At 60.2% G+C, this 25,050-nt stretch overlaps 4 protein-coding genes across 15 annotated transcripts; 2 read left to right on the top strand and 2 right to left on the bottom strand.

Annotated features, from left to right (window-relative positions):
* Positions 1-1,749: 1,749 nt before the first annotated feature.
* LOC308633561 (uncharacterized protein) lies at positions 1,750-3,623 on the top strand. Its single transcript, XM_081266408.1, has one exon. The coding sequence runs from the start codon at positions 2,764-2,766 to the stop codon at positions 3,604-3,606; it is 843 nt and encodes a 280-aa protein (XP_081122534.1). The 5' UTR covers positions 1,750-2,763; the 3' UTR covers positions 3,607-3,623.
* A 2,515-nt stretch (positions 3,624-6,138) lies between these two features.
* Positions 6,139-10,547, bottom strand: THEM6 (thioesterase superfamily member 6). Of its 7 annotated transcripts, none has more exons than XR_014018836.1 (3): positions 9,049-10,547; positions 6,500-7,674; positions 6,139-6,467 (listed from the first exon to the last, which is right to left on the bottom strand). XR_014018836.1 is itself a non-coding variant. In XM_081266614.1 (3 exons), exons 2-3 carry the CDS (start codon positions 9,623-9,625, stop codon positions 7,622-7,624), a joined length of 630 nt encoding a protein of 209 aa, XP_081122740.1. In that variant the 5' UTR covers positions 9,626-10,110; positions 10,265-10,292; the 3' UTR covers positions 6,139-7,621. The 7 variants fall into 7 exon arrangements, 4 of the variants coding, with proteins under 4 accessions (XP_081122740.1, XP_081122739.1, XP_081122742.1 ...); XR_014018837.1 differs by having other exon boundaries at positions 6,139-7,275; positions 7,498-7,674; XR_014018838.1 differs by having other exon boundaries at positions 6,139-7,275; positions 7,498-7,674; positions 9,113-10,545.
* An 8-nt stretch (positions 10,548-10,555) lies between these two features.
* Positions 10,556-19,540, bottom strand: PSCA (prostate stem cell antigen). Of its 4 annotated transcripts, XM_081266622.1 has the most exons (4): positions 19,304-19,540; positions 13,920-14,067; positions 12,639-12,746; positions 10,556-12,274 (listed from the first exon to the last, which is right to left on the bottom strand). In XM_081266622.1, the coding sequence occupies exons 2-4, from the start codon at positions 13,969-13,971 to the stop codon at positions 12,063-12,065; spliced, it is 372 nt and encodes a 123-aa protein (XP_081122748.1). In that variant the 5' UTR covers positions 13,972-14,067; positions 19,304-19,540; the 3' UTR covers positions 10,556-12,062. The 4 variants fall into 4 exon arrangements, with proteins under 4 accessions (XP_081122748.1, XP_081122749.1, XP_081122747.1 ...); XM_081266623.1 differs by lacking the exon at positions 13,920-14,067; XM_081266621.1 differs by lacking the exon at positions 19,304-19,540 and having other exon boundaries at positions 13,920-15,480.
* Positions 19,541-19,593: 53 nt separating this feature from the next.
* On the top strand, positions 19,594-24,094 carry JRK (Jrk helix-turn-helix protein). Of its 3 annotated transcripts, none has more exons than XM_081266610.1 (2): positions 19,594-19,654; positions 21,178-24,094. In XM_081266610.1, exon 2 carries the CDS (start codon positions 21,590-21,592, stop codon positions 23,258-23,260), a length of 1,671 nt encoding a protein of 556 aa, XP_081122736.1. In that variant the 5' UTR covers positions 19,594-19,654; positions 21,178-21,589; the 3' UTR covers positions 23,261-24,094. The 3 variants fall into 3 exon arrangements, with proteins under 3 accessions (XP_081122736.1, XP_081122738.1, XP_081122737.1); XM_081266612.1 differs by lacking the exon at positions 19,594-19,654 and adding an exon at positions 19,672-20,065; XM_081266611.1 differs by lacking the exon at positions 19,594-19,654 and adding an exon at positions 20,744-20,854.
* The last annotated feature ends 956 nt before the right edge of the window (positions 24,095-25,050 follow it).

Here is a 25,050-nt window from a genome sequence, read left to right as displayed (position 1 = left end):
GTTAGCAATGTGTGTGTGTGTGTGTGTGTGTGTGCGCGCGCGCACACACACGCCCCCACATGCTCACACGGTGTGATCTGTCCACTCCTTTTCTTTGATAATCAGCTACCTGTCCTTTATCCTGGTCTCACAGTCACCACAAGCAGCTGTCAAGACCAGTGCTCACCCAGGCCAGTGCAAAGCCTTGTCCCCAACTGCAGGGTCCTAGGCTCAGGGAGTGAACTGCCCTCCATGTCAACTCTGCCCTGGTCTGGATTCAAACCTGCTCTCCCCGTTGGTTCCACACCTGGGGACACAAGGATGTGGGCAGAGGGGAGGGCAGCTGCTTAACTGGAATGATTTCTGCCCTGCACAGTGGCGTCTGCCCAGGCATGGGGCTGCTTTCCCACCTCCAACTGGGTGCTGGCTCCGATGGCCACCGTGGTGCCCACTCTGCCTGCAGAAAGCTGCGAGTGCCCCTGTTCTGTCACTCCACCCAGCATCCTCCCTGCCATCCTGACCTCCGAGGTCCTCCCTCCTCAGGCACCCTCACCTGGCGACGTGTCAGTGTCTCCTGTCCCCAGCGCCCAGGCCTGTACCTTTCCTTGGCACATGGGCACCGTCTGCCCATGTGCTGCAGGTTCACCTGCACTGTGGGCTGCAGGGGGCTCACAGCTCCAAAGAGACCTGTCCTTTGCTGAGCACTAGCCAGTTTGCACAGTCACCCTCTGGAGCAGATGTCCCTCTATCCAGTTTACAGATGAAGGAGGGAGACCAGAATGAGTGTCTTGGGGTGAACCCAGGCTACACAGGAGGCCACAGGGGGCCAGGTGGAGCCAGCACTGGGCTGTCTACCAGGCTTTGGAACCACACATTCCTTGGCGCCTCTCAGAGTGTCTGGGCGTATTGTGGCCTCAGCCCAGGGACAAGCCCCCCCTGCTGCTGTCCCTGCACCTCCCCACAGGTGGCCCCATTGTTTGAAGTATCATTCTCTCCCTTGCAAAACCACACCCTTTGCTTTCTTGCAAAGCCTTGTACAACTCCCTTCACCCACAAAGCCAGGACATTTCCACCCTGCAGCAGACAAACAGGAAGCCAAGGTCTGGAGGGGCAAGGGAGCCACCCAAGGCCACAGGGAGGCAGCTGCAAGGGAAAACTCCTAGGTACCTGCCCAGGAACCCTTTCAGCATCCCACCCGCCACACAGCGTGACCCGCCTCTGCCACAGAGGACCCACCTTCAGCCTTCCAGGGAGCCACGTGCACACCTGCCCAGTGAGCTCCTCATCCACACTCCACTCCCACTTGTCTACTTACCTACCCCTCCATCACTCCACCCACCCACCCATCCATCCATCATCTTCCGTCTGCCCATCCATAAATACTCCTCTCCTTTCATCTCTCCACCACTCACTTTCTCAATACCACCCATCGGAATGTCATTCTCCACCCACCCGCTCATCCCTCTACCCATCAATCCAGCCGTCCACCCATCTATCTAGGCATCCTCCATCTATCCATTCTCCCATCCATCATCCATCGACACACCACCCACCCATCCTCCATTCATTCACCCATCCATCTGGCCACACAGCCAACCACCGATCAGGACCTTGAAGAACAGAAATGGAGGAGGCGGATCCTGGGAAGGGCTATGAAGGAGGAGCATCTGGGTAGCCTTATGACACAGGGAAGATGTGAGCCATCGGAGGGAAACCATTGTCGACACTGTGAGAGGCCTGGCACAGGAAAGGGTGTGGACGTGAGTTGGTGTGTGGTAAGAGGTGGACAGTGAAGAAGGCCAGAGGGCTGGCAGAGCCCTGCTGTCAGGGGCCTAAAACTCCCAAGCTCAGGTTTGGTCCAAAGGTCATCAGTTGGGAGAAGACGGGCAATGATGAGGGGCCAGGCCAGGGCCCCACACCCAAAGGGGCCTACTGGCCAGCAGCACTCCCGTGCCACTCCCACTTTACTAGGCACTCGCCCTTTCCCACGTGGATCAGGCCTCTGCTTTGTGGGCACCAGGTGGAGAGAGTCCAGGACCGAGGACACCTGCCAGGACCCTAGCTGGCCAGCTGGGCTGCAGTTCCTGTGGAGTCTCCTTGCAGCTGACCTACACCTGGGTCTGGAGGGCCTCCAAGGCATCTGTGAACCCCACGGGCAGAGCCAGGTGACACGAGGGGGGTCTGCTGGAGGTGTGCCAGCACAGGGCAGGGCCATACTTCTCAGACTGGGGCTCCCAGGGAGGCCTCTGAGGGGTCCCGCCCCAGAGGGTTGGTGAGTGACAACAGTTCCCGGGCCACCACCCAGTCCTGCCAGCCCTCCCCACTCTGCCCTGTGCCGCCCCACTGAGTCACGGCCAGATCCGCCGCCGCCCAGGAGCAGGAGCTGCGGGGGCTGGTATAAATCCTTAACATGGGGCCAGCCACCCTCCCAGCGCCAAGCACCCAGGAATGGCCTCTTCCTGGGCCACGCGGCTGCTGCTCCTCGCAGCCTGGAGCATGGGCTGTGGTGAGTAGTGGGGGAATCGGGACCCTGCCCTGGGCCTCAGTCTGCCCACCTCCCAGAGGGCGGGGGCTGTTGGGGGCTGTATGGCTCTCAGTGAGCCTCCAGAGCCCAACTGCACCCTGGGAGAGTGTCATGGCTCCACTCTCCTTGAAGGGAGAAGAGGCTTGGGTGGTAAGGTGCAGGTTCACACCCGTCTCCAGCCAGCCCGCCCTGGAAGGAGCTCGCCAGGTGTCCTCCAGCCCCGTCCTCCGGGCTCCAGGATGGGCTGAGCAGGCCAGGTGATGAGGTTCTGCTGCCCCCCCCCCCCAGGTGAGGCCTTCAGGTGCTACTCCTGCGAGCGGCCCACGCCCATTTACGCATGCAAAAACATTACCTACTGCAAGCTGGAGGACACGGCCTGCAAGACCACACTGGAGAAGGTGGAGAACGGTGAGGCTGGGCCCAGGGCAGGCCTCAGCACAGGGCGGGCCCACCTCTCCCAAAGGCCTCCCTGGGTGCACTTTGCTCCTCTTGGCCTGGGAGGCAGAGGGGCAGGAAGTGCAGGGTGGAGGCTTCCATCTGAGAGGGGTGCCTGCAGCAAGGGAAGCTCAGCACCCCAGACCCCAGGCCCCAGGCCCCAGGCACTGGGAGTGGGGTGCGCTCTGCTCAGACTGTTGGATGGTGCTGCTGCAGCCTCAGGGCTGGGCTCCCTCTCAGGCCCGGGCACCCTCTCAGGCCTGGGCACCGAAGGTGCTCCGGGCACTAGTGCTAAAACCTGTCACCGTTGGGGCTGGGGACTGGAAGGCTCCCAGATCTGGGACAGGAATGCCGGTGGGGTTGGAGGAGGTAGGAAGCAAAGGTGGTGGTCAGGAGCAGCAGGGGGGACACACAGAGCCAGGCAGGCACTGCAGTGGGTGCAGGCTCTGACGCCTGCCCACCCTGCAGAGTACCCCTTCGACCAGAGCCCCATGGTGACCCGCTCCTGCTCCGACTCCTGCCTAGCCACTGACCCCGACAGCATCGGGGCTGCCCACCCCGTCTTCTGCTGCTTCCGCGACCTCTGCAACTCAGTGGAGGCAGCCCAGCTGGGTGCTGGGACTCTGGCCACAGTGGGAGCAGTGCTCCTCGGGCACCTCCTCTCCTGACAGGGCCTAGCACTGCTGATGGCCACCCCTGCCTACATGTCTCCGTGAGTGGAGCTCACTGGGCCTCAGGCCACTCACTCTGTCCCCAAAACGTGTAGAAAATAAATAAGCCAAGGGTGGAGATGAGTTTTGTCCTTCCTGGGCACTGAGAGCCCACAGAGGGGTCTTTAGGAGAGCTGGGCCCGCTTGGCCTGCTCCAGGCTCCTGACCCTCTTTTTCACCCAAGGCCTTTGGATCCATTTCTCAGATGGGGAGACAGAGGCCTGGGGCAGAAATGCCTTCTGGGTCACCCTTCCTGCAAACTAGCCCCACGTCTCAGGCCAGAACCTGTTCCTTAGTCCCAGGAAAACTCTTCCTAAGAAGCACCCCTCAAATCCTGGGGGTCAGTGCTACCCCAGGGTGGAAAGGGTGTTAGGATCTGATTTTCCCCATGACTGGGGGGGTCTGGTTCTGACCAGCCTGGCGGTGCCATCGATGCAGCCAGGAGAGGCAGAACAGGAGGTCACAAGAATCCCCCACCCCAGGTCTTCCCAGGGCAGATGCAACTCCACAGGCTTCAGTCACCCCTCTGACAATGGTCTGCTCATCACCTTGGGACGGCTAGGACAACCAGATGAGACTGGACAGTGCCAGCTTGTCTCCCAGACCCCATGGCCAAGACTGGTTCTGTGCCAGCCTGGACTTGTAGCAGTCCCAGCGAGCACCAGCCAGGGCTGTCTGGGGGACATACAATCCTCAGGGCTGACCCCCAAGACTCTGCCCTCAGGTTCTCACTTGGCCCTCGCCCCTCACAGCGCTCGGCTCCATCCTGGGGTACCCAGTGTTAGTGCCCTTTCCAGGCCCCAGTTTCCATCCGTGTCCTCGTGGCATTTTCTGGGTTCTGCCCAGCGAAGTCTTGGGTCATCAGGCTCCTGTAGGCCACCAGGCCATGACCCTGGGGTCCCTTTGGCACCTGCTAAGCGCTGATGACAGCAGGCTGGCCGGCTTGGCAAACACCCCGCACACACCCAAGGGCACAGGGAAGTAGCTGGGATGGTGGCGAGGCTCCTCTACCTGCCTGAAGGCACCCCTCTGGGTTCTCTGCGGGGCTGGCACCTGCAGTCCCCAGTTAGGATCATTTCCCGCATTACGGACCTCCAGTTCGCCCCGGGATCCTGGATCAGAGTCTAGGGGTCAGAGCCGCAGCCTTGCCCTGGGGACCGAGCAGATGTCACTCCCCAGCAGAGGAATTGGGGATGTGCCTCCAGGCCCTCTGAGAGGCAGAGGAGGGGGGGATGGGAGAGCCTTGATGGTCATCCCCATCCCTGGGGCGGCGGCAGCGCGGCCAGCAGAGGGCGCGCGTCCGAGCCGGGGGAGTCGCGATAGTCAGGATCCCTCCGCGCACCAGAGCACTGCGAGACCTGGGGGAATCCACACCCCGAGCCTGGCTAAGCCTCCTGCCCAAGAGACGCAGGGAGCTGCGAAAGCCGTTGCTCTTGGCTGACCTTAAGAACGCTCACCTGCCCCGACCGCACACATGGATATAATATCTTATTCGAATCACTAAGCCCAGAATTCTGTCCAGGAGAGATGCTCCACTGACCCCAGGGGCAGCTGCTGAGCCAGGGACCCCCGAGAGGCTCCTCCGCATGGTGCCAAGCAAGGGCCAAGGCCCCATCCTGAGCATCCCCTGCTGGCCCCACTCCCAGCTCTCACCGGCACTGGGTACAGTGGCCCGATGCCCACCACTTCCAGTCTGGAGTTCTGCCCAGACAAGCTGCCCCTGTCTGGCAGCACTCGGTTCAGACCTTGCCACATCCCAGCAGCGCCCCAGCGCGTCCTCTCCAGATGTCCCTCAGAAAGCTTTGAAAGGTCTAGCCAGAACCTTCCTGGACCCCTTAGATGAGGGGGAAAGGCACTGAGTGGCCACCCCTGTGCAGGGTGCCCACAGGCTCACAGCAGGGTGCAGATAACAGAGCAGGGGGCAGTCTCTCCAGTCCCACTCCCCTTGCCTTTCCAGGACTCCCTGGGCAGGTGGGCAGAGCACGGAAATGGTGCATACCCCCACATTCACCTGCTCTGTCTTGGGGACCACTCCTCAAAAGACCTGCACAGCAGCTCCTATGCTGTCTCTCCTCCACCAAGGCCCAGTGGCCTCTGCCCCTAACTGCCACCTCCATCCTGTCCCAAGTCCCAAAGTTGAGGGTCCCTGACGCAGAATGGGGCATGACCTCTTAGAGCCACCCCTTGACTGGAAGGAACCAGGAGGCCTGGGCAGGTACCTGTGGTCTAGTGCAAGGCTCATGGGCCAGCAGGGCAGGGAGGCCAGCTGGGAACTTGGGGCAACTCCTGGTCTCATGTTCTGCAGGAACTGGACAAGTCCTGCCCTGCCAGCCTGACCTCAAGCTCAAGGGTGGCCCAACACGCCTACACAGCATCCCCTGCCACCAGAAAACATCCTGGGAATGGGACCCCAGGCGGGTCCAGGCTTTGGAACCAGAGTTTTCCCAGCACACACACCTTTAAAACTCTTTAATCTTGTGCTTTCTTTAATTAAGACAAAAAGGTGCAGCTATGGCCAGAAGGGCAGCATGGGGCGGGAGGTGACAGGTGAGGGGTCCGGGGCAGCTCCTGGGGGAGGCAGCTCTGGCTTTCCAGTGATGTCCTGACCCTGGGCTGGCAGGGCAGATGTGGGGGTTCCCGGAGCAGGCAAACAGAGATCCCCACACCCAGCACTCCTGGCCTCAGTACCCCAGCTAGACAGGGCGTGGCCAGAGCCTCGGGACCAGCCCCACTTGGTCCTGGGTTTTCTCAGCAGCTCTGGGTTGCCCCAGGCCTGTTTCCCCCATTGTAAGGTAAGGGATTAGGCAGGAGTAGGCGGCCTGAGCCGGCTTCCAGTGTCCCTTAGGAAGGCCTGAGAGCAGCTGCCCAGGGACCTATATCAGAGAGAATGCAAGACCCTTCCCTGACCCCAGTCCCTGCAGGGAGCAGCGCTTAGAGTGGGGCAGGGTATGGGGCAGGCACAATTGGGGCTGTTGCCCAGAGAGGGCAGGCTTCAGCCTGAGGTAGCACAGGCCTAGTGGGTGCGGTTGGGTGCAGGTAGTTGAGGGTGCCCTTGCAGAATACCCCAGCTGTTCCCTCCCTAACCAGAACACTCCCAGCAACCCTTCCGGGAACCTTTGGGCCACAAACCCCAGTTGCCTGCCCTGCCCTCCAACCCAGCCTGGAAGGAGAGGCAGGAGACCAACTCTGCACCAGGGGACCCTGTTCTCTGGGGCAGGTGCAAGGCTCATGGGCCAGCAGGGCAGGGAGGCCAGCTGGGAACTTGGGGCAACTCCTGGTCTCATGTTCTGCAGGAATTGGACAAGTCCTGCCCTGCCAGCCTGACCCTAAGCTCAAGGGTGGCCCAACCCACCTACATAACATCCCGTGCCACCAGAAAACATCCTGGGAATGTTCCCTCCCAAGTGCTTTCCACCACCTCCCCGACTCTACTCCCCTCCTGAGCCCGAGCCTTACTGGGGGCCAGAGGGAGCAGGCTTACAATGCTGTCCCTGCAGAGGGCCAGGAGCAGAGCCCATGCCCAGCACTGCTCTGGCCCCTGCTTCACTCCGCACAGCTTCAGCTCCAGGATCCATGCTCAGGCTACTCCTGCTGTCCCTCTGCTCCAGGTACATCCCCTACCTGGAACTATGGGATAGTGGCCTTACTACAAGGATGATCAGGGCCCCCTCTGCCCATCCATCCCCAACTAGCAGGCAAAACTGGGTCAGGCACCAATGCCACTCCATTGCGTCCAGCATGGGGCCCAGCAGAGGGTGTCAAGCAGGTGAAGGGGACTATGGTGGTCACAAGGTCACTCCAGCTGGAGCCCAGCCTGGCCTGCCCATTTTGTGGGAAATGCCAACTGACCAGCTGGGTAGGTAACCAACTTCCCCTAGGCGGAAGCTGATGGGCAGGCAGTGGAGGAAGCGGTCACTGGTCCTTGATGACATCACTGAGTCCACTCTCAGCCCGAAGCAGCTGGCTGCTGGCCTCATTGTAGGTGATCCAGTGCTGCAGGTCCTCTGGAAGCTCGGGGGGCTCCACCTGCAGGACAGGAGGGTGAGGCTCCGGGGCTTCCACCTGCTGCTATGGGGATGAGTGAGGGGTACAGCCCAGGGTCCTGTACCAGCCAGGCTGCTGCCCTCCCATCTCTGGGCCTCTGCCCATGCTGTTCCCAGGCATGTGACCTTCCATGAGGCCCCTCCCTGTCACCTACTCAGTCCCCAGGCCCCTCTGAGCTCTCACTTTGGTCCTAGCTCTTTAGATACAACCCCGCCTCTGCCAGGCCTGCCTCCCCAGAGCCAGGTAGAATCCTGGAGGCCATTAGAAGACAGCGTGCAAGGCAGAGGCTTTCTGGGAGCCCTTCTGTTCGTCAAGCACCAAGAAGACCCAACTTAATGTCCCAGGTCAGCTCTGGGCCTGCCCACTGTGTCCCCATCCCTCCCTGCACACTCTTATGGATGAGGTCATATGCCTTGGGTCAGATGCCTTGCAGGGCTTCAAGAGCTGCCAGAATGAAGGGAGGAGCAGGTGCCCACCCCACTTCAGGACAAGCAGCCACACGGTGGACTGGGCCAGGACAAAGTGTCCCACTCACAGGGCTAGTCCAGGCAGGGCTGGGGCTGGGGTTGCTCTCACTTCTAGTACTGATTTGGGAGTCACCTCAATAAAGATAAAACCAAGGGTCTGGTCATTCTGCAGCCCTAGGCAGTACCACTTTCTCTGCACCCAATTCCCCAACTCAGATACAGCCCCTCATAAGGGTGGGACTGTCCCTCCTGTGCTCTGGAGGTGCCTGTCTGATGCGAGAGGGTGCACGAGGGTGAGCAGACCCTGGCATCTTTCAGGAGGCAGTCTGTGGCAGAAACCGTCTTGGCAACCATGACTGCCCTGGCCATCCCCAGGGCCAAGGTTGCCTGGCTGCAGCAGCCTGCTGCCATGGAGCAGGCCCTGGGAGGGGCCTTCAGCCCTCCCTACTCCAACTGTGGAAGGCAGAAAAGCTGCAGCCTTCCAGGGTCAGCCAACCCCATCAGGACCAAGCCCTTTAGCTCTAAGCTGTATGAAAGGGAGGTTCGGGTCCCCCCAAACTCCCAGCAACCACCTTTAACTGCCTTATCCATCCCATGTTCAGAACCAAGAACCAGAGGTGGTGGCTCATTACTCCAGGCCACCAGTACCAAGACTTGGACTCCCGGTCAGAGGCCTGGTCTGACATGTTTTTGAAGGGGTAATGGGTAAGGAAAACCGTGAGGGGCTGAGCTCAGGAATGGCTAAGCCTGACTGTGAAGACTTGATCCTGGGACCCTGGGACCCCCAGAACATGGGCACGGGTGAGGAAGGCCCTGAGCCCTCAGTTAAAGGCAAGAGAAGGTACAGTGCTGGGCGGGGTACTCCAGGAGAAGCAGATGGCTGGCCTACCCTGGGGGAGAAGGTCGGAGACAAGGAGCCCCGGGGGTCGTGCCACGGGTCGGGGGCTGCTCACCCTGCGCTTGCACAAGTGCTGCACGACGCGCTCGGGCGAGGTGCCCAGCACGTGCTGCCGGGAACGCAACAGTGCGCACAAGAAGCCGTCGCGCAGACTGACAAAGCGCGCCTCCAAGTAGAAGGCGCGGTCGTCCCAGCCTAGCAGGCGGGTGCGCACCTCGAAGGGCTCAAACAGGCGCAGCGAGCGGCGGTAGCGCGCACACGAGGCGGCCAGCACGGCGTGCGCCCCCAACTCGCGCAGCGCCCCAAGCACACCGCAGCGAGTCAGGTGCGCAGCGCGCGCAACGTCAGCCTCGCGCAGGTAGCGCGCGTTGTTCATATGCAGCAGCAGATCCAAGTCCGAAGGTAGCACGCGGCCCGCATAGCGTTGCTCCGCCAGCAGGTCGCGGACGCGCGGCTGCAGCAGGCGCGCGCGCAGCACAGCGCACGGCACGCGCACCAGGTACCAGCCATCCAGCAGCGCGAAGAAGGAGAGTGCCAAGGCCAGCGACGCCACCAGCAACCCCAACATCGCGGCGTGCGGCGGAGCCTGCTATGCGGATGCCAGCCGGAGCCGCTGCGCCGCTACCCGCCGCCAGCAGCTTGGGAGCCAGCAAGCGCCGCGGCTGGAGCAAACCACCGCGCGAGGCCGGTTGAGGGGGAGGCGAACCGGAAGCCGCGGGCAGGAGCCCGCCTACAGCTCCCGGCCCCCCCTATCCACGCTCGGTGGTCGGTTCCGCGTCCCCCCCCGCGGACGCCGCTTTCGCTTTTCGTGGGGCGGGGCTGGGCGCGGCAGGGAAGGGCCAGCCTGGGCGAGGAGCGCTGGGCATCATAGCGACACTCGGCGGACGCTCCCGGCACTGCGGGAGCAGAGGCGGCGGCAGCGGACCCAGCCACGCAGGCTCCGGTTGCGAGTCCCAAGCCGGTGTCTCTCCGGTTCTTGAAGACGAGTCCTGAGTCTGGTTCCTTATCTGAGCTGAGTCAGAGCTCCATTTCTCGGGCCCAGGCTGCGGGACTCTGCAAGGAAAAATGGAACACAGCGGGTCCCCAGAGGCGCTGCTGCGCGACTCCACCTGCACCCGACGCACCGGCCCCAGGCCTCTCGCCCACAGAGACAGAGCCCCGTGTGGATTTCGTTCCAGACTGCAACCTCATTACTCACAACACTCACCCCGACCCCGCCAAAGATCGGTGACCCCAAGCCCATCCCAAGCATCTCTGCCCCCTGCCCCTTTAGAAACCGCTGCTGGTAACATCCGAAATGGAGGGGAGGAGCCGGGCGGGCGTAAAGGCCTCGGCCACCGAGATGGAGGTGCCAGTGTTTGGCCTCCAGGCTGCCACACACGCTCTCGGTGTCAGTCCGTTGCCCCAGGGATGGCAGTTGACCCCGAGAAGACCCAACCGGCTCTCTCCCGCAGGCCCCTAGCCTCTCCGATGACCGCGAGTGTCGGTGACCCTGGGGACCGCCGCAGCAGCGCTTTGTCCTGCACGTTTGAGGCCGCCTTGAAAAGAAGCGGCCCTCGGGGGCAACACCACCACTGCCACTCCCCTGCCCCTGGATTTTTTTTTTTTTTTTTTTTTTGGTCTGGGCAAGCCATTCGCTTTGGTCTGCGTCAAGAGCAGAAACTAAAGTACTTGTTTTTCTGGGTCTGCTTTGCTCCCGCAGCCAGCAGCTGTGGCAGTGGGATCGGTTTCCCAGTTCCCTGGATCTTCTTGGATACCCCCAGAGACAGGGAGCTCACTGCCTGTCAGGGCAGCTCTAGCTTCTCCCAAGCATTCATTGCTCACAGTTGTCCCTGTAACACCTACTTGTTCTGGTTGGGATCTGAGCCCTGTCTTGGAGAGGGTGACCCCTCCTGGTGAAGAGACAGAGGGTGTTATGTGCTTTGAGCTCATTTGCTGTTGCTCAGAGAATGTCACCCACCAGGCTGCTTTCTGAAGGGGCTTTCCCAGGAATGACAAAGGAAGGGGTGGGCGTACCCTTCCAGGGGCCTCCAGCACTCTGTGAGCATGGACACAGATTCACCCAAAGGAGCCCGGGAGGTGTGATGGGGCAGCAGAGAGCAGAGCATGGGCCTGGGGGTTGGATGAGGGTGGCAGCCGGTCCCTGGGCCCCTCACAGTCTTTGAGTGTTTACTGTACGCCTGCAGCTTTTTGCACAAACAAAACAGCTTTGAAAAACAGGTTTGTTGGAACCAAAGCAGGCACTTGCCCTTCCAGCAGGAGATGCTCCTCCTGAGAGCTCGGGGCCTGTCCCCACAACAGGGAGGTCCACAGATGAGCATGCAGGCTCAGAGTCTTGGCCACACGCTCAAGGCTGCACATCAAAGGCCAAGAGGGCTGAGAGGTGACCTCCTGCCTCCTGTGGACCTCCTCCCTTCTGGGTGCCACACATTTGCTCTTGCCAAGGCCAGCACTCCAGCCCTCTCAGTCAAGGCCACGTCCATGAGCACAGACATGGCCTAGGTGGAGCCCACACACTCCCAGGCCTGGACTTGGACTGTCAAGGACACAGGCTCTCTGCAGCTTGTCCAACAGGTGTTTATTGAGAGCATACTGTATGCCAGGCTGCTCCCAGGTTGTCCATGAACGGGGGCTCGTCCCTCCCTGCCTGCCTCATCTAGATCCCAGGGCCTTGTGACCCTCCCAGCCCGACTGCTACCCAGCCCATCTCATCTCAGCCTTGGAGGGCCCTGGCTCAATCCTGGAGGAGAGGGCAGAGAAGGCTTCCTAGAGGAGGCACCTGAGCAAAGGTGGCCAAAACATGGGCTGTGGCAACAGCAGCAGCCAAGGCCTGCAGAGGAGCCGGCTGCAGGCTGTTCTAAGGCACTGCAGCCCAGCCTCCTGGGCAGGCGGGCACTGGACAGGAGTCCCGGGGGAGCTGTGGAGGTGGGGAGCAGGGTGAGGGTTAGACCTCTGCCAGGTCATGAGGTCAGGGACACAGCATTGGCTGTGGACCCTCCTGGAGCCTACAGCTGGCTGGGCCCCCACAGCAGCAGGCTGCCAAGCGTGGCGAGCAGCCCCAGCGTGGTGGCTGGCTGCAGGCCGTGGGCCCCACTGGCATTGCACAGATCCTTGGAACAGCACGTGATGTTCTTCTTGCCCACGTAGTAGTTCTCCGCATCCTCCACACAGTCCGAGCTGCAGCCCTTACTGATAACGGTCACGAGCCCAATTGCACCTGGAGAGGCATGGTGACGGCTGGGGAGGCCAGTCCTGTCCCTAACTGAAGCTCCACAGCCACACCCCAAGCTGGTCGCAAGGCTGCCAGCAGCAGGAGACCAGGGGCTTGGTCTTGTCCATGTCCAAGGACCCAGGGCAGCTGGGCCTTGGGCTGAGCACCAGACAGATTCAGTGGGTAGGTGAGTGCAGGATGGGGTGGGTAGATGTGTGGGGTGATGAGGGCGCTGGAAGGGGTGGGACATGTGGGGATTATGGGTAGATGGTCAGGTGGGCAGAGGACAGAAGGCTGAACAGTGGTGGAGACCAAGCCCAGGCTCCTCCATCAGCCAGTGGCAGGGAGGGAGCCGGGCGAAGGCACTCACGGATGCGCTCCGTCTTGCACTGGGTCTGGCCTTGGGTGCAGTTCTGCACGTTGTGGCAGTCCCTGTTGCTCACCTGGGCCGTGCAGGAGTAACACTGGAGGGCGGTACCTGCGGGGCGGGGCAGGCGGGGCAGCGAGGTCAGAGGCTGTCCTCCCAGCCTGGGCCTGCCACACTTTCTCTCCCCCTCCAGCATGGAGAAAGGCATGAGCCCTTCCAGACTGCTGGGGTGCAGACCTGAGCCCAGGCCCCTCGCGAGGTCCTGGGTGTACCCAGTCCACCGAGGACTGGCACCCACTTCCCCTGCTGCGCCTATGAATGACTTCCCCTCCATGCCCACGTTGCAGCCCCTGGCTGCATACCATGCCATGCTCCCTGAAGGGCAGAGATGACCAGCCCCCGTGTGGCCTGGCTAACCCTGTCTTGCAGGGGCCCAGCTGGGCCCTGGAGAGGAAGGGTTGGGGTGTCGGGAGACCGTTCCCTGACTTTCCTAGGCCACCAGGCCTCAGGCCTACCCATTCTTATCCCCTAGACCCACCTGGTCTCAGCCCCTCTCAGGCCTCTTGGTGCTATGTGACCACAAGTGGCCCCTGGCCAGGTCCTGCCCTCCCTGGGTCCAGTGACCCCAGCTACCAGGGTGTCCTGCTTAAGTCTCCTCCCTTCAAAGCTGCTACAGCTGGCTCCGCAGCACCTCCTCGAAAACAGGTCCAAGCGCCTCCCCAGCCCTACCCTGGGTGCCCTTGGAGTGTTGTCCTGCTCAATTTCCTGGTGGCCTCGGGGGACAGCCCCCTGCCCACACTTTCCAGAAGAGGACACTGAGGTCTCAGAGGGTCAGTGACCTGGCCAGCTACAGCACAGGCTGAACCATCCCCTTGGGTCCTCCACCTGGACACAAGCTCTCCCGTGGAGTGGACGTCAGGACTGGGGGGGGCTTGGGTCTTCTCAGTGCAACCCCAGCGCCTCCTCATTCCAGCCTCCTTCCTTCCCTTCTGAGCATGAGATGCCTTGCCCCTGTGCCTCCCAGGACTGTTGGTCAGCATCCCTGTCCCTGTCCATTTGACTTCTGCCCTTCCAACCCTGAGGGCAGCAGGGAAAAATTCACTGCAAGGTGTCATCCTTGCTTCCCAGATGTGCCCAGAGTCACCCTCCAGGGAGCCCAGTGGGCAGAAACCCGCCTCCTTCCTCCCACCTGACCCTCCTCCTCCTCCCGCTTGCTCCCTGGGACCCTTCTGGCCTCCACAGGCCCCTTCCTTCAGTCCTGCCCCATGGCTGGCTGAGGCTCACCTGGCTGGAGGGCCAAGCCAATGGCCAGCAGGGTAAGGAGGACAGCCTTCATGGTCACAGGCGGGTGGGGGACAGACCTCAGGGAGGCTTTATATGACTTCAGCAGGCAGGGAGGTTCCGTGGGCCTTCAGTCAACAGTGACGGGCTCCTGGGGGCCAGTGAGGCTCCGGGCTGGGCAGATTCCAATCTGGGCCCCCCCAAATGGCCCCTCCCACTCCCTTTGTCCTTCTTTCTGCCTTGGAGGACACAGCCTGCCCAGGGTGGAGCCATTCTCCCCGGGGAGGCTGTTTGTCAGCCACCCCCAGAATGAGGGCTGCGAAGTCCTCAGGCCCCAGATTATGCCTCATGCCTTACAGAGGGAGGCCTGTCCTCCCTCCTGCGGCCTGCAGTCCATGGGGGAGACAGGCCTTGATCAGAGCATCCCAGACAGATCAGCAGCAAGTGCTGCCCATGGCAAGAGCAGCTGCTAGGAAGCCGCCCCTGGGCTGGGCAGTTCGGGAGTTGCTTTCTCTAGGGAAGGGTCTGGAGGCCCGTGGGGACCTCAGATGGCCATGGGCTTTCTCAACAGGACCATATTCAATCCACAGCTTGGAATTTCAGGTGCAAGGAAGTTGGGGACCACATGGCTTTCAGCAGCCCCCCGCACAGGAGGAGGGGTGAGGAGTCGGCACTCCAGCTGGCTCAGCTACCCAGACCCCTCTGCACCCTGCCCTGCCCAGCTGTTTCCTTCTCCAGCACCCTGACTGCAGGGCTGGGATGGAGGTGCCGTGTCCCTCTGGAGGGGCCCCAGGTGCTATGGGCCAGCTCCCCAGCCAGCTCTGGTCACTGTTCCTCCTGTCTGCCCTGCCAGGCCCAGGACAGTAGCTTCCTGCTGCTGCTGGCCCTGGGGTGACTCATGGTCCCTGTTGCCCATCTCTGCTGAGGCTTATCTGCACACTCGGCCCCTCCGCCATGCTCCTGTGACCCTTTGGGCACACTGTTGCTCCAGCAGATGACTGTGGACAGAAGTGCTGGCCACGGCCACTGGTCAGTTGTACATGGCTGGGAAAGAGCCCCTTGTCCTCTGATACCCTCCTTTCCCTGCTAATGGGCACTGAACTATTCTTCCTACCCTGGGGATATCCTCCCTAGAAAGGCCCTGGCATGCTAGGGTGGGCAGTGGGTGCAGGGAATCAGCCCAACCCAAGGACTACTGAGGGGCTCAGAAAGGCCAAGAGGCACCTGCATCCTGGGGTCCTGAGCTCAGCAGCTTGCAGGAACCACCAGAGCCTGGGTAAGGTGACCTAGCTGACGGGACGGGTGACATAAGGCCTAGATCCTCCAGCACTCTGTGGCAGAAGCCCATGAACTGCCCAGCTCTCCAGCACCTCTGGGTTGGTCTCTATTCTCATAAATTCTCTTTTCTGGCAGTGAGAAACCTGGGGCTCAGTGGTGGGGGGGACAGGACTGGGCTCAAGGTCACACGGGCTGCGTGTGGCATCCCCAGGACCCCTTCATGCCCTCTGCTCTCATCTGGAACTTTCTCTCTGAACATCCCCTCCAGCCCACAGGCCTGTTAGTGCAGCGCAGGCGCCACATGCAGGGATTCAGCTCTCCGAGGCTGTTTCCTCGTGTGGCTGCCCACCTGCCTGGTCCTCCCACCAACCCCAGCCCACGAGAACTCTGGCTGCCCTGGACAGAACCTTCCTTATCTGTCTCCACACTGGTGGCACCCGGCACCAGCACTGACCTGGAACACTCATTCCCCAAACATTTACAGGTGTGTAAATGTTTGTCCACTGGATGTGATATGAAGCGGGTGCTCGGCCCGTGTTTAGCCTTGCCTGCAGGCGACTTGGGTTGTCCCAACCCAGGGTGTTGCTGGCATTGGGTTGAGTGGTCCCAGGATCTGCTCAACATCCTGCTGTGCACAGGACAGCCACTCCCCTCCCCAATCCCTGCCCTAAATGTCAGTAGTGCTAAGGGTGAGAGCCCTGGTCTAAGGGTGGCCTAGTAGCCACAGCTTCCTTATAGCCCCACCCTGACCTCAGCCCAGCACTGAGACCTCACTCTGAACTCTGACCCTGGTCCCCAAATAAGCCAGGAGCACATCCACCCACTGATGTCTGCCCTCTGTCCTTCACTCTTTGGGCACATATCACATGCAGCCCCTGAGCCACACTGGGCCTGATCCTCTGGTGGTCCTGCTTCCTGGAAGGCTTGTTGCAGAAAGGCATGACCCCCTGTGGTCCCTCTGTGAGTGGATGGGGTCCAGATGGGGCCTCAACATGACTCAATCTTTACCTCTGTCCCTTGTTCTCTAGCCAGTTCCTGGGACTCCAGATTCTTCTGCTCTTGTGGCCCTACCTGACCCGCCCAGCCACCGCAGTCTCAAACCTGCTGGGCTCCCTGGAGATCCTGCCTGTCCACATACCACAGGAGCTGCTTCTCCCTGGGTGTGGACCCCTCACAGGGAGGTCTTGCCCACAGACCACCATTTCCAGTGGAGCCTGCCACTCAGGCCCCTGCTGGAACACTCATCGTATTTGTATATTTTTATTTCATGCACAGCTAGTTTTTAAAAATAAGCATGTTAATCACAAAAAGAACTGACTTCCATTTACACCACCGAGGGTCTCTTCCTGTGAAGACTGCCTGCAGCCAGGAGCATGGCCTGTCCACAGCAGAGCTGAGCCTCCTCTTGGAAACAAAGGCCATGTCTTACAAACCCTGAGTGATTTGAATGTGTGCTGTCTGTAGACTGTATGTGAGCATGAGTGTGTAAATGTGTGCCACATGGGAGTGTGAGCCTGTATGCAGATAGGAGTTGGGGTGCTCACCCTCTGGGGAGCCGACTGGGCAGCCTAGAGCCCCTCCTGCCCCTGACATCAATGCCCTTCTTCCCTTCCTCTATTTCTGAATCCCCTCCCACCTCTACTTCCCCAGAGGGCCTGGCCCCAAACCACCTTCCCTCCTGTGCAATGCACCCACCAAGCCCCAGGAGCAGAGCCGTCTCTCCTCTCTGTACCCCTTTCCTTACCTTTTCTTATACCCCCACTCCTGGAGGGAAGTCAGTGAGTGGAGACCCCAGGCCCACCCAGGACAGTTTCCTTCTCTGCCACGGGCCTCAGACGGGGAGCTGCAGTCCCCTCTTCACTGTGGGAGACAGGTATCCCCGAGACCCTCCTGAAGGGAGGACTGGCTGTTGCCTTTCCCACCTGAGGCCTCCAGAGCTGGAGTGAGGGGCACTGCCAGGTCCAGGCACACCTCCAGACAAAGGGGGCTACACAGAGGGCACAGCCCACAGGATGGACCCAGGGCTTGGTAAAGGGCTGTGGGTCCAGAACACTGGGCCTTGAGGACCCGGGCTCTTTTCAGAGAGGGAGGAGTGACCTTCCCAGTCTGACCTCTCCAAGGTCACTCTGGCTGTGAGGAGTGGTCAGCAAGGCGGCTGTGGCTGTGGTTCGAGGGCTTTATCCTGTAAGCTGGGGGAGGCTGGGGAAGGCCTCTATTTCTGAACCCCCTCCCCACTGCCAGAGTGAACTCAGTCCATCTGATGAGGTCCAAGGATCCTGGAGCGACATCCCAGGCCCCAGTTCCATGCCCAGGCCCACCCTTCCAGCACGGCTGGTCTGGGAGGTGCTTTCAATTCTGGGTCCAGTAGGCGGCAGCAGAAAACCACTGGTGGGCCAGCCAGTCTGGGCACCTGGCTGTCCTGGAAGCCCAATCAGGGAGCCTGGGGGTCTTGGGGTCCCCTGTTAGGCTCCCACACTCTCTCTTCCTGTCAAACACACTTAATGCTAGCAAACAGCACCTGTCATGCCACTGAGTTTCCCACAGAGTTTCAGGGTGGTTCACTCTACAGCAGCCAAAAGCTGACAAAGAAAAGAGCCGGGTGGGGTGGGTGTGACCACTGCTGGCCTGAGGCAGGACCAGGGGCAGAGCCAATCAGCGCTCCTGGTCTGTGGGGGGTGTGGAGTGGCTGGAGAGAGAGAGTAGAGCCGCCATTTGTCAGGACAGGGAGCCCTGGGCTGGAGCAAGACAGGCAGCAGGGTCTGTTCTAGAAATGCCGGTTGACGAGCCTCTTAGGAAGCTGTGCAGAAGTGTTCTGTAGGAAGAGGAGTTTGGATTTCAGGGGAGGGCCTGGCAAGAGACTTGACTTGGGAGCAGCCAGACTTCCCTGGTACTGAGGCCCTGATACTGGAAACCACCTGGGAGTGTGAGTGGGTAGAGAGCCAGGAAGTGAGCCAGGTGGGGACCAGTGAGGGAGGGCAAGGAGAGAACCAGGTGGTGGCAGGGCTGGCCCAAGGGAGGACTGTGAATCAAGGAGTGAGTTAGCAAGCTCTGTATGAGTTTTTGTGGGAGCTGTGACCAGGTGCCATAGTGAGACCCATTATCTCATGTTTCTTCCTCTGTCAAACACTCAACTCCAGCATGCCACTCCTGACCACAGGGTGGTCACTGTTTCAAGGGCTGCTGTGTAAGTTGCAGGGTGGCTCCAGTGTAGCAGCCAAAGCAGGTCAGAGTCTGAAATGAGTCTTAGGATGCAAAAATCCAGGTGTCACAGGTGCACGCCCCAAGAGAATCTGCTTCCTGGCTTTCCCAGGTTCTCGAAGCCTCCCCCACTGGGGACCTGGTGGCAGTTCCTGTCAGGTCAGTGGTGGTGACTTGGTGGTGACTCAGAACAAAGCCGCCCACCCCGGAAAGGAACATCAATCAGGTGTTGGCAGAAACGCCTGTCAATCAGCAGGACCCCCTGGCCAATCCTGGAGTTCAGCCAACTCCCCTGATCAACTCCAAGGGAACAAAGGACCCTAAAAACACCTTTTCCTGTCCCAAGCCCTTCCCTTCCTGCTGTAAGCCCCATAAAAGTCCAGTCCGTCGAGCTTCCATGCGGTTTCTCCTCAGACCCTTCTTGTGTCCACTCTGTGGGTCCGATTGAGTTCCGCCTGGGAATGATATCTCAATAAAGCCTGGTTCAGCGGCCCTTTTAAATCTGCTGCCTTTGATCGCTGCCCGCCTCACCTTATCTGACAGTTCCTCTGCCAGTAAAGCACGTGGATCGCGGGTCCCAGCGGTGATCTTTTTGCCTTCATGGGCACACTGTCTTCTCCCACCTGACCTTCCTGCTCCCTCTTACAGGACCCTTGTAATGACACGGGGCCGACCCACACAACCCGAATAACCTCCCATCTCAGGATCCTTAACTTAATCGCACCTGCCAAGTCTCTCTCCTCTGGCATGCCAGGCCATGAATACACAGGTTCTGAAAATTAGGAGTGGGCACCCTCGGGGGCCACCATTCAGCCCACCACAGTGCACTCCACAGTTCACCAGCAAAACGCATTGAGTTCCTCGGTGTCCACCAACACCAGTGCAAATCTCAAGACGCCTCTCCAGCTCACCTGTTTCAAACCTCAGCATCAAAATCATCTAGGTGAGCCGCGAATGGGGCTTTAGCTAAGTAGGAGGTTGAGCCGGATGCCCCTGTGGGGAAGCCACACTGCCGCAGGCACTGGCCCAGCAACCGCGGTCCCAACAAGCCTCGCACAGAGCGGGGCCGGCAGCCCCTGCCGACCTGCAGCATCCTTGCGCTGGGTGCTTCCAGTCCCTCTCAGACCCCTGGGAGGGCCACAGAGAGGACGAGTCCTCCGCCTGCCTAGAGCGTTCCGGAAGTGGCCGGGGAAGGCGGCGAGGCGCGGGCTGGGGAGAGCGGCGCGGCGCACTTCCGGCCGACGGCGGCGGCCCGGACGCAGGTGAGTGGACTCGGTTGCGGCCGGCCGGCGAGGCGGGGCCGGGTTGTCGCGGCGCCCTCGAGGCTCGCACGCCCGGGCCTGCCCTCGCCGCGGTCCCGGGACCAGGTCTGCGCGGCCCCGGCGGTTGGCGCCCCCCTGGCCGGGCCGCGGCAGGAGCAGGATGGGGCTTGGCCGCCGCTTCCCTCGCACGGAGTTTGCTCGCGGTCGTGGTACCCGGGATGCAGTGTCCCTCCGCGGCCCCCAACGCGCCCGCACCCCCTCTGCAGTGTGCACTGGAGTCTCTCCCGGGACCCTTCCTCCCGGGGCTCCGGGTCCTCGCCTGCCCAGTCTCCAGGACACTTGTGTTTTGGATCTTTGCCCCTGATGGATGCCCGCGTTTGCCCGGGCACAACCATAGTCGTCGGTGAAAAGGTCCATTCTTAACAACCTTGGCCTAAATGCCTCAGGGCCTTTTCTAAGGAAATTTATGTCCTTGCACACAGGACCGTGTCTGAGAGTGGACGAGTGCCGCTGTCCTTCCTGCCGCACCTCTGTCCTGTCCACCACCACTCAGTGTGTTGTCCACCCCTGGGCTCAGGAGGATACTTGAAGTCCATGGTCACGTGGCCTCATGATGTCAGTGCTTCCTTTAAATTGCAAGGGAAGAAGCCACCAGAATGTCTCTTGCCATTTCTTGTAGCCTGGAGCTTAAGGTTTCAGAAGTAATACCTGAATTTCATTTCTAAGGAAAGCATTTCAAGCGCTTTGTCTTGCAAGCCAGACAGCAGCGTTTTCAGCCACCTCATAACACCTGCACACATCTGCACATCCAACGCCAAGAAACATTCTTAATCGCCTCCTCCAGAAATTTGTTGGCCCCTCACAGGTTCCTGTGTGATCCCACGGATCCCCCAGTTTCCTTTTAGAAATCCTCCTAAGGCTGGCCTACGGCCTGATTGCCGTCTCTTCCCACAGTGTGATGCACCTCCTGGGCTGTGTATGCTGTGCTAGGCAGGGTGCTCACTCACACTCAGTACTGTGGTGCAAAGCACCAGCAGGACATTTGGCAGACCAGGAGGCCAACTGATGGAGAAAGGAGTTCCCAGAGGTGACTGGTGACAAGCCTGCCCTGTGTCTATGAAGCACTGACTACATTTGAATACACATCTCATTTCTCTTGAGTTGTGGTCTTAGGGGCTGTGTGTTTTACATGCTGCACCTGTAAGTAGCCTTCTGGCTTCTTGGACTGCAGGAAGTTGGATGAAGCAATCCACATAAAGGTTTAGAAGGGAGGTGGGAGGAGTGGACCCCTCAGGAGTTCTTTTGGGGGTCCTATGTGCCTTTTCATCAAAGAACGGGGTGGTGGTGCTGCAGCCTCTGTGATCTGTACGCTCTCCCTGTGCCAGGAAGGGCTGGAGTTGAGAGGGTGGCAGGACTGTCATAGCAGTTGTTTCAGGTAAAGCTTCCTGTTGGGTCTGAGTAGTGAGGACGTGCGCAGGTATGTCCTGGCGCTTGACGTGATGTTTTCCTTCTCTGCTTTTTAGTTCCTGAAGCACTGTGGGTGAGACACCATTGTGGACCCTGGAAACAAGCACCTCGCTTGTGCCACAATACCTTCATTAATCGGAACCTGGGCATTGTTTGAGGAAGACCTGCTACTGTCCCTGAGAAGAAGGCTGAGGATCCAGCCACACCAAGCAGTCTAGGGCAGATTGATGCTGGAAATTTCCCCTGCGGAGAGGATCAGCAGCTGACCACTTTGCCAGTAGCTGAGGCCTGAGCTTCCAGAGCCTGGATGCCCAGGGGAAGCTGAGGAAGAGGTTGCTGCAGGTAGAGGGTAGAGCCAAGGAGGACTGGGCTTGAGCCCAGGAGCAGCAGAGACAAGAAGGGAGAACCTGAGGCACGGAGGGGAAGCTCACAGCGGGAACGAGAGGCAGCAGGCTGGCCACCCTTCCCATGGCCTCTAAGCAGGCTGCCGTGAAGGGCAGGGTGGGGAAGCGGAAGCGGGTGGTGCTGACGCTGAAGGAGAAGATTGACATCTGCACACGCCTGGAGCGGGGCGAGAGCAGAAAGGCGCTGATGCAGGAGTACAACGTGGGCATGTCCACCCTGTACGACATCAAGGCCCACAAGGCCCAGCTGCTCCGGTTCTTCGCCAATTCTGACTCCAACCAGGCACTGGAGCAGCGGCGCACGCTGCACACACCCAAGCTGGAGCACCTGGACCGGGTGTTGTATGAGTGGTTCCTGGTGAAGCGTGCTGAGGGTGTCCCCGTGTCAGGCCCCATGCTCATCGAGAAGGCCAAGGACTTCTACGAGCAGATGCGGCTGACCGAGCCCTGTGTGTTCTCTGGAGGGTGGCTTTGGCGTTTTAAGGCCAGGCATGGCATTAAAAAGCTAGATGCATCCAGTGAGAAGCAGGTAGCTGACCACCAGGCAGCGGAGCAGTTCTGTGGCTTCTTTAGGAGCTTGACCACTGAGCACGGGCTATCTCCTGAGCAGGTGTACAGTGCCGATGAGACCGGTCTTTTCTGGAGGTGCTTGCCAAGTCCCAACCCAGATGGTGGGACTATGCCCAGCCTCAAGCAGGGCAAGGACAGACTGACTGTCCTGATGTGTGCCAATGCCACAGGTTCCCATAGAATCAAGCCCTTGGCCATCGGGAAATGCCGTGGCCCCAGGGCTTTCACAGGCATCCAGCACCTGCCCGTCGCCTACAAGGCCCAGGGTAACGCCTGGGTGGACAAGGAGATCTTCTCAGATTGGTTCCACCGCATCTTTGTCCCCTCGGTCAGAGAACACTTTAGAACCATAGGTCTGCCGGCAGACAGCAAGGCCATCCTGTTGCTGGACGACTCCAGGGCCCACCCACAGGAGGCTGCATTGGCATCTGATAACATCTTCACCATCTTCTTGCCTGCCAGTGTGACGTCGTTGATCCAGCCTATGGAGCAGGGCATCCGAAGAGACTTCATGAGGCACTTCATCAACCCCCCTGGGAGCCTGCAGGGCTTCCACCCACGGTACAGCATGAACGATGCCATACTCAGCGTGGCCTGTGCCTGGAACGCTGTGCCCAGCCATGTCTTCAGGAGGGCCTGGAGGAAGCTGTGGCCTGCTGTCATGTTTGCAGAAGGCTCTTCCGAGGGCGAGGAGGACGAAGAGGCCGAGCCTTGCAGTACCAAGCCTCATAACAAGACTTTGGCCCACATCCTCGAGCTCGTGAGGGAGGGCCCCTTCTGCCCAGGCCACAGGCCCCCGCCCAGTGCAGAGAGGGAGGTGGAGGAGGCACCCGCTGCTATGCTGCCGGCTGAGGCTGACGGGAATGCAGACCGGGTGGAGAGAGACCCTGGGGAGGACTCTGCGGCCCAGGTGGCCTGGGAGCAGGCGGCCGCAGCCTTTGAGGCACTTGTGCACTTCGCGGAGCAGCAGCCCTGCTTCAGCACGCAGGAGGTGGGGCAGCTGCACGCACTGCACTCTGCCTTCAGGAGGCGGATGCAGCTGAGGCAGCAGCCCGTAGCCCTGAGGGCCCTGGTGAAGCTTGAGGCCCTCCAGGATCACCCGGGCAGGTGCAGGGCCACAGCCCACTCCCCCCTGCCCTGCTCATCCACAGCCAGTGATAACTGATGGCTGTCATCATACCCATTTGACCCCTAGGACATGGGGTCAGTCCTGGGATACAGACTGCCCGCTGGACGGGAGAGCATGCTCAGAGAGAGCTTAAGCGCTCCCCCAGGGGGTGGTGCCCCCAGCACATTGTCTCCATTACTCAGAAGGACCCAGGCCTGTGTGTTTTGGCTGATTGAAGTTTACCTGTGTCATTTGCTACGTCCTGTGAATGGGAGGAGACCCTCTGGAAGAGTCCATGCTACCTTAAGCACACCCAAGCCTCCTCTGTTGAAACTGGGGGCCAGGCTGGGTGAATTCCGAATCTTCTGTTGCCTGGCAAACCTTGCTGTGTTGGATAGAGAGTGTCTGTCCTGGCAGAGAAGAGCACTGTGCTAGCCCACAGGGGCAGCGCCTCCTGCCCCAGGGAGGCTGGGTAGGCTGGGCTGGCAGTAGTTCATGTGCTGGGTGGACCCCAAGTCGAGTGTGAGGGCAGGGACTCAGTTCCTGACCTCAAGTGCCCTCAGGCCACACGTCTCCCCATTGGCACATGCCTACTTCAGCCACTGTCATGCTCAGCAGAAGAGCCTGTAGTGTCCCCTGTGGCCTGCAGACCCTGCCCTTCAGGCCCAGGCAGGCCCTCTTGTCACCCCCAGGGACCCTGGACTGTTGTTTTTAGCATTTGGCTCAGAGACCACTACAAAGTTGGTATTCCATGCTCCCAGACTTTCAGTTAGAGCCCTAACTGAACAAGCCGCCATCAGGAGTTCAGAGACTAGTCTTAGGTTTGCACACGGCCACTGAGGACAGTGACACAGGCCCCAGCAGTGTGGAAGCTTTCGTCCTTGCTGTTTCCAGGGCAGCGGTGCTCGTGGGGAAGGCCTGTCTGTACCAGTGGGTGTGGGGAGGCCGACCCTAGGACGCGGTCATTTCCTCGGCCTTAGTAGCCCTCTGTGGCTTTACCTCTAGCAGCACCATGCTTCCTGGCTGTGACTCCAGAGGCCCTGTCCACCGCGTTAGCTGCGTTGTGGCCGTGAAATGGGTGTTTTTCCGAGCTCACTCCTTTGCCCTTGAGCTCCATTCCTTCTTGGATTCGCATCCTGGCAGCTGAATTGGCACGTGGTTTCATTCCCACGCTCGTCAGGTGCTCCATCAAGAGACGCGCTGCTGGGATCCTGAGAGCCAAGGGGCTTACAGGGAGGTTTGTGGTTCTAGTCTGTCCAGACGCTGAGGCCGTAGTGACGTTGATATAGCGCTGTGTTGTAGAATTTGTGTTTCTTTGAAGCATGTGGGAAGATCATAGAAACCAGATAATTTTTGAAGTTTCGTTGCGGATTCTTGGGGCTCTGTGGCCTCGTGTTGTGTTGCCGTCGTGCTCTGCTTCGTGCCTGTGGAGGGCACCTGTGTGTCTGCGTCATGCCGTTGCTGGCTCACAGCGGAGGCCTGGGTTGCAGCTGCCTGGGGTTCTGCAGGGTGGAGGGCAGGCGACACACCTGTTGCTGGCAGAGCCAAATCTTGGACCTACCAAGCGAATGTGCACCCTGCTGGCAGCCCTCCCCACCCTACAGATGATCTGTGCCCATCAGACTCTATGATCCAGAACCATCTCACCGTCACAACTGCTCCTGTCCTGTCTGGGTGTTGTGTGGCCACAGGGCACCCCTCCTTCCAGAACAGCTCCAGGGACAAGCCCCCTTCGGGCTGACCCTGTACTCTCTCTTCCTGTCCTCTGCTCTCCCTTCCTGTCCTCTGCTCTCCCCTCCTGTCCTCTGCAGGCTTTTGGCAGCTTCCTTGTGGGCTTGTCACTAGAG

This window comes from Spermophilus citellus (assembly GCF_964194105.1).
Source record: "Spermophilus citellus genome assembly, chromosome: 14".
NCBI lineage: Eukaryota > Metazoa > Chordata > Mammalia > Rodentia > Sciuridae > Spermophilus > Spermophilus citellus.
This window is presented reverse-complemented; position numbering and strand designations above follow the sequence as displayed.